At 40.3% G+C, this 7430-nt stretch overlaps 1 protein-coding gene across 1 annotated transcript; it reads left to right on the top strand.

The window, feature by feature from the left end:
• The first annotated feature begins 6047 nt into the window (after positions 1-6047).
• Positions 6048-6900, top strand: LOC118240776 (cyclin-dependent kinase 5 activator 1-like). The gene is made up of 2 exons (XM_035522738.1): positions 6048-6257; positions 6376-6900. The coding sequence occupies exons 1-2, from the start codon at positions 6048-6050 to the stop codon at positions 6898-6900; spliced, it is 735 nt and encodes a 244-aa protein (XP_035378631.1).
• The last annotated feature ends 530 nt before the right edge of the window (positions 6901-7430 follow it).

Below are 7430 nucleotides of genomic sequence, written 5' to 3'. Positions count from 1 at the left end.
AATTCTGTAATTTTGCTCTACTAGGTCAGTTACATGTATGTTACATCTGAAATATTTCCATGAGCTTTTACGCAACATACTAAACAAAGGTTAGGAACAGGCTAAATCAAATCAGGCTAACTCTCAGCAGGTCAAAAGTACTTCAGACTGCAAACTATGATCTAGTATTTTATCAACTTTTATCATAATTGTAACGCAGGGAGGATTGGCAAGATACAAAAGAGGAGCCATGATGCATACAACGATGTTTATTTAGAGACATGGAAGACAACGTAGCAATAAGGCTATCGTGGGATCAAACACTGACAACGTTAACGTTTACACAAAGGACTTATATACGCAAACAATAACAACACAACGAAGGGCAGGCGTGAAACACAAGGGAGCGTGGCCACACGGATGAACACACACACACACACACACACAAGCAAACACACCGGGAGACGTTTGGGGGGAGGGGCCGTACCGTGACAAGAATATGTTCACACATGCTCTCTCTCTCTCTCTCTCTCTCTCTCTCTCTCTCTCTCTCTCTCTCTCTCTCTCTCTCTCCCCATCCTTTCAGCCTTTGGGTTTCAATAATACCCCCAGGGCAGACAGAGCAGAATATTACAGAATATTACATTATTACATTGCTTGAATAGTGGCTCTGTCTGCCCTGGGGGTATTCTGTAATATTCTGCTCTGGCTCCTCCTACCTCTGCAATGACATCCTCAGCTTTTATTTCAGTGGGTGTTGCATAGCCACTCATAAATATAAATATGCCTCTGCCTGAGCTCCTGAAATTAGTACAGCTTATTAAAAAAAAAACCCTAATGAAATATGCAATTGCTTATAGTAGATTGTTCAGCCTTTTATATTCAGTTATTCATCACTATGGCTAGGCACCCCTGTACCCAATGATATCTGCATTTCAATGGTTGTGCTCATTTTTGAGTATCGTGTGAGCTAGTAACATCTCAGCAAAAGAAAGGATTCCAAATGTGCATTAGTCTTTACAGTAACCTAAGACAACCCTTTTGCACGAAGGGAACTGGTAACTATGCACACCCTCCATAATGTTCAGAAGATATTTAAAGTGCTGGACAGTCGAAGCATTATGTGTGCGCGTGCGTGATGTTATTAACGTGACAGTAAAAGCTCACCATTTTTAAACGGGGGCTGATTGACTTTCCACTTATGCAAGACTTATGTCAAGAGTAGATGTCAAAAATTAGAGAGGGAATGAGGGGCTAAATGCAACAGTCATACAAGGCATACAACAGTCAAAGGTAATGTGGAAACACACTTAGAAAACAAACTATAAGATCATGATTGTCAATTACATTAAGAAAACAAACAAACAAACAAAAATATAACTGTCATATCCAAACAGAATATAAACTGTCTTCCAAGATTGCAACTTATTTACATAATTAACAAAATATGAATTAATTTAAATTCTAATTATTCACACCAATAATGCTCGGTGACTAGAAATCGTTTCTGATTGTAGCTTCATGTAATCCTGTAGCTACCAGTCTCTTTCAGTGAAAATGGTCAGGTACATGTATGTTACATCTGAAATATTTCCATGAGCTTTTACGTAACATACTAAACAAAGGTTAAGAACAAGCTAAATCAAATCAGGCTAACTCTCAGCAGGTCAGAAGTACTTCAGACTGCAAACCATGACCTAGTATTTTGTCAAACATGTTTGTTATTACATTATCAGTGACTTAGCCTTGTTAAAATAGATGAGGGCTTGTGCTTGTGAGAGAGTGACAATAAGCAGCAGCATAACCTTGTAGAGCAGCACCTGCTCCGAGTTACGTATATGCACCAACAGGTCCGTGCATCTCTGACTACAGGTGAACAAACCGGTACAGTGTGCTGGCGTAAGTGCCATTAACCACTCTAAACTGGAGTTTTGAGTGTATATTCATGGAGGAAGGACAAGTAGTTAAAGAGGATTACGTCTCCACATGTGTTGTGGTTGCTGGCGGTACTGGTCAGCGCAGGGCAAAAGCCAAAGCTGGATGTCAAAGCTGGACATACTTCTGTCCAGCGATTTGGCAATGCAAAACAGAGAGACTGAGCTGCAACAGAGTTCCAGAGTTTTAACAAGAATTTTGAATTATTGACAACTCGCATATAAGAACAAAGTGAAAGATTTAGGGTCATGCTTTTATGTTTCCAGGAGATTAACTCACCTGCCTTTCAGAGACGTGCAGAGCGGAACAAAACAGCGTTGTGCTGTTTACAACAGATGTTGTCTGTTGTAACAGACAACAGATGTTATCACAAAGCAGCTTTACAAATGTCAGAGTCCAAGCCCAAATATAGGAGAACTATGTTTACAAAAAGTAAAAATTTAAAATTGAATGTAAATCAGAAATTTGGCCCATTAGTTTTGGTGAATCAAGAATTGTGAGAAATAGTAATAAATGGGTTTCACATGAAAATATGTAAAAACCATTGATTACAGTTATACAATCTACTACAGTTCTATTAGACATATATAGATGTCTAACTGTAATTCTATTAGTTACAGAGAGACATCTATTACAGTTACATAAAATCCTGCTATGCTGTGTTACAATAACAATAGCTGAAGCTGCTGTTTATATGACATTTACCTACTAACATGGTTAGTTCATAGACAAATGGTAATAATGTTAGAAGTAATGCCGAAGACTGGAATCTTTTGGATGCGGTACTGAGAAAGTGCCAGTTTAGTTGTTAGTTCTCCTTAGTGAAATGACCAGCTATAGACTACGTGACCAGATGTAAGCTACATGAAGCTCTTGGGAATTTTATGAGGCTAAAGCTGAAAGTTATATATGCTGAATTTATTTAGCATTTTTTGAAACATAGTAAATGTAGAAGAACATTTGCGAGAGAACGCAAAACATGAATCATTTTTCCCTATGCCTTGTCCCTTTAAGGGCTCTGCACCATAGTAAAGAACTCCATACTCTGGGGAGAATGAAAACATCATCTAGAATGTAGCACATTTAAAAATGTTACAGGAAGGTGTAGTGGTATCTGTTGTGGTCTCTGACAGTTCTTGAACTCAAATAACATGAGTTCCAAAATCTGAGTTTTGTAAGATATAAATAAATTTTTCTAACTTTAGTTTATACCATTTTGGGTTATCAGCTGAAAAAGAATGACCTGACATTCATCAATCATTGTAAGACAGTACACAGACTTGGCAGATGTGACCGATTTCATCATCTATCAAATGGAAGAGCATGGGAGACTAAACGTCAAGTTATCCCCTACAGGTACTCACACTAGCAAGGCCGTAGCCATGAACAGAACATTGGAGGGGACCAAATCTACCTGTGGGACAAGAAATTCATTAACCCATGAGATGAAATTATTATTATAAGGCACTAATAAAGTATAATCATAATAATATAAACACAAATATATGTGCTGTTATATAAAGGCAAGTACAGATATTGTGACCAAAATTTAGGAAAGTGATGCTTTTATTTATTTTTTATTATTTTTATTTACTTTTATTTACTTACACTTGGGTGGGCATCAGGGTCATCTGCTCTGCTCTTCTCTCATTTTAACCTCTCCAGCCCGCTCCTCTCCTCTCCTCTTTCCTCTTCTTCTCTCCCCTCCTCTCCTCTCTTCTCCTCTCTCCTCCTCTTCTCTTCTCTTCTTCTCTCCTCTCCTCTCCTCTCTCCTCCTCTCTTCTCCTCTCCTCTCCTCTTCTCTCCTCTCCTTTCTCCTCCTCTCTCCTCCTCTCTTCTCCTCTCTTCTCTCCAATCATCTCTACTCTTTATGTTGGATCCAGGCCTCCCAGAGTTTAGACCCTGGCCTCATTGCCTCCTTCCACCAACCGCACCAGCGGAGGCCCGCCCCGCTCCAGGCGGCTGGCGGGGTCTTTGGGGGGGGGTTCTGTCATGGTTGTCCGGTCCACCACCGAAAGGAACACACCCACGTCAGACGGGGGCCGTACCATTTACCGTCTACCCCATTCTCATTCGCTCGATTACTGATTGGAGACACCTGCTCCTCATCATTGTGTCTCCCAATTTATTCCCCCACAGGTCCCAAGGGACAACGCTGCGCATTAGTAGCCAGGGAGACTACGGATATCCCTCAGTGTATCACACCCCGACCTAGCTTCCTAACGGATTACTTACCGTGATTGTCATGGAAAATAAAAAGCATCTTTCAAAAAGCTTATCAACGTGACGAGAATGTGAGGTTTAGGTTCATCTATAGTGTTACAGTAACAATGTGAAATATGAATATTGAGGTCAGCATCACTTAAGAGTGTATGTGTGAAACATCCTTGTCACCATAAATGTTGTGTTGTTACAAAATTAAGCAGTCCATCCAGTTTCATTTCCCTGATTTATTAGCAGCCTGTGCCCACGGTCTGACTCAAGTATTTTTATTTTAATTTCCTCCATGTTGTTTATAATAGGCCTACAGTAAGAAATCCTTTTAAAGGTGATCGCCATTTCTCCCACTGTATACTGTTGAAGCATACAAGTTTTTATTCAGTGAGAGATATGTCATTTATGGGGATTAGGTACAGCGCGTTTTGTTCAGGACATTCGCGACGATATATGTGCTAAATGGGATTGTAAAATAACTAGCTAGCTAGCCATGTATTTAGACAGAACCTGAATTGTGTTACATGGGGATTTTTATCCCATGTTTTTAAGGCTGCGTTATGTACAGCCTAGCATAAATAAATACGCAAGAATGCAGAGCAGGAATAGTCCATAGTTTATTTTCCCTTCTATATAAGCCCGCAGGTTCATAGGTGACTAGCTTTTATAATGTCATGTGTAATTTGAGCATAATGGTGGAAACTACAAAGAACAATATGGAAAAAAAGGAGGGTTGTTTCCATAATTGCCCTTGAAAAAATTTATAAGAATTAAACTCTTGTGTACCCCTCAGACGTTCTCCGGAGGGTCCCTCAAAAGCATGTTTATATTTAAGTTGCAATAAAGGACGGGACCAGCTATTCTCTTCAACTAATTCTGGAGTCTGCATCTTTATTTTCTATTTGAATATTTAATCTTAAAACTATCTAATTGGGGATGGGTTTTCTGAACATACAGGCATCTGTGATGGTAATCCCTTAATATTAGAGGGGTAAAGTTATATTATCAGATAACTAACTAGATTGCTAGTTTTCTGTCTCTGCCATGGTCGATTGTACTTTCATCAGTAGGCAAGGTAACCCGGGTGCACTAGCGAGTTTCCCGTCATATCTGCCATTGCTTCTACAAATACAACGCAGCAGGTCCATTATTTTAGATCTGGTGTCTCACAGCAAGCTGGCTACAATTAGTTGGTTATAAAATTATAGTAAATAAAGAAAATAAAACACTAACATGATAGTCAAGCTAGGTTCATTCGCAAAGCTAGCTAGCTAACGATAACTCAACAGAAAAATTAAAGTTCAGTGTCAGTCAATTTAGCCAAAGAGGAACAGATTTTGTCGCATTTTGTGACTGGCTCTTTAGACATTAATGTGGCAGACTACCTGAACGTCAGCCCTCATTTGTTCTGTTAGTTCAACCCTTTTAACAAGTGCTGTCAAACAAGAGAATGGGTGCATTTTAAAGTAGTCAGCATTGCTATCCATTGGAGCCTGCTGTTTGATTAGAAAACCAGCACACACATTTTCATGTATGACATATTTAACTTATTTGTCCCAAAGGCAATTGATCCACGGAACGCACGGATCAGCATCGCATGTTCTAAACTATGCTTACTCCTTGCTCCACTGGAACGTTTAAGTGCGCGCGTGCCGGTAAAGGGGAAAAGACAGCGTGTGGATTGCGTTTGGGGTGACTGTTACATAACATCTGTAGCCAGTGTTGAATACATAATGGAATTTAAATGGAATTTAATTAAATGGAATTTAATAAAACATGGATGTAATGGAATTTAATTAAATGGAATTTAATAAGCCATGGATGTACTAATATCGATATACCGTTTTTCTCCGCAAATACTAATTCCACCTTACTCTCTTCTGTTCACATTCCACTTGATCCGAAATAGTCCATACAATATGGGTAGTGCATTGTCCATACCAATCTGTGTTAAGGATTCTGGGGTCTTGGATTTGACAGCATCTCAGATAGAAAAGAAAAAGAAGACCAGAGTCAAGAAATGCCAGTTCTTTACCCTGCTCTTCCGAGGACATTCTGGCAAAGCTCTGTCACCCAAGACAAAGCGGTCCATGAAGCTTGCCTCTGGCGATGGCCTGGATGGAGTTACTGTGAGTACCGTTATCATCCAACATGAGGACAAAAGACAGGAAGGTGTTGAGCCCACTGTTATCACTCATAATCTGGTTCCAGTTGTGAACTGTCTTTTGTGATGTTTCTTTAACCCAGTCCGCCACTGCGAGTAAGCCTGAAAGGCTGGGCCAGGCCAGCACTGAAAGCATGCCTAGACTGCTCATGCAGTCCTCCACCAGCGAGCTGCTCACATACCTGGGTGCGTTCTTGTGCCGGCGTTGCTGCCTGCTGAAGGACCTGACTGCTGACGAGCCCGTGCAGTGGCTGCGCATTGTGGACCGCTACGTGACACTGACAGAATGGCAGGAGCAAAGCTTCCTCATTCCAGGCACCGTGGTCTTTCTCTTCATGCTGTGCCGTGACATCATTTCAGCTGAGGTGGCCACCAAGGAGGAGCTGCAGGCCGTGCTGCTCACATGCTTGTATGTGTCTTGCTCCTACATGTGTGAGGAGATCAGCTACCCAGCCAAAGCTTTCCTGGTGGAGGAAAACAAAGGGGCCTTCTGGGCCCGATCCCTGGACATTGCTAACCGCATGAGTGGCAAGATGCTGCAGATTAACAATGACCCGCAGTATTTTTGGCAGGTCTTCACTGACCTGAAGAACATGATGCTTCATTAAAGGATTAAAGAATAAAATATTTTATTAATTAAACATTTTGTTAAAATTTAATTTAATTTTAGTTATAAAAAAACCCACATAACTGCAAAGTCAGTTGTTATAATGTGTGATGTAATTTCTCCCCACCTAGTGTTATTACATCTCCTAATCTTACCAAAAATGTGCCACTAGATTTAGTTAGGTTAACTTGATATCAAAGATGTCAAAAGCAGCTTTTAATGTCAGCTGATGCTTGTTGGCATAAGCATTTATAAATGTTCAAGTATGTTTATGTCAATTGTCATTAAGGGCTTATGTGGGAGTCATCTAGCACTCTGAACAGTGCCCTTCAGTAATGTTACCCAAATTTCTTATCTGCACCATCAAATGAGCTCCACTAGACCTAATCTGCTATATGACAGCACTCAAACACAGCCAGTTTGAAGTGGTTCTGCTGTGCCCCACAACTCTAGATATGTCTCCCTATTCTGAGGGAAAACATTTATTTTCACAAAATGAATTCTATACTCAGCTCAGCAGTGAGAATACTG

The sequence above is a fragment of the Electrophorus electricus genome, chromosome 25, assembly GCF_013358815.1.
Source record: "Electrophorus electricus isolate fEleEle1 chromosome 25, fEleEle1.pri, whole genome shotgun sequence".
In the NCBI taxonomy this organism is placed as follows: Eukaryota; Metazoa; Chordata; class Actinopteri; order Gymnotiformes; family Gymnotidae; genus Electrophorus; species Electrophorus electricus.
Note: the sequence above shows the minus strand (reverse complement) of the source record. Positions and strands in the feature narration are given on the sequence as shown.

Excerpts from the sequence above, each read along its gene's own strand:
- LOC118240776 (XM_035522738.1), top strand. The coding sequence starts at position 6,048 with ATGGGTAGTGCATTGTCCATACCAATCTGTGTTAAGGATTCTGGGGTC. Across the intron at positions 6,258-6,375 it reads ATGGCCTGGATGGAGTTACT|TCCGCCACTGCGAGTAAGCC; the intron begins GTGAGTACCGTT and ends TCTTTAACCCAG.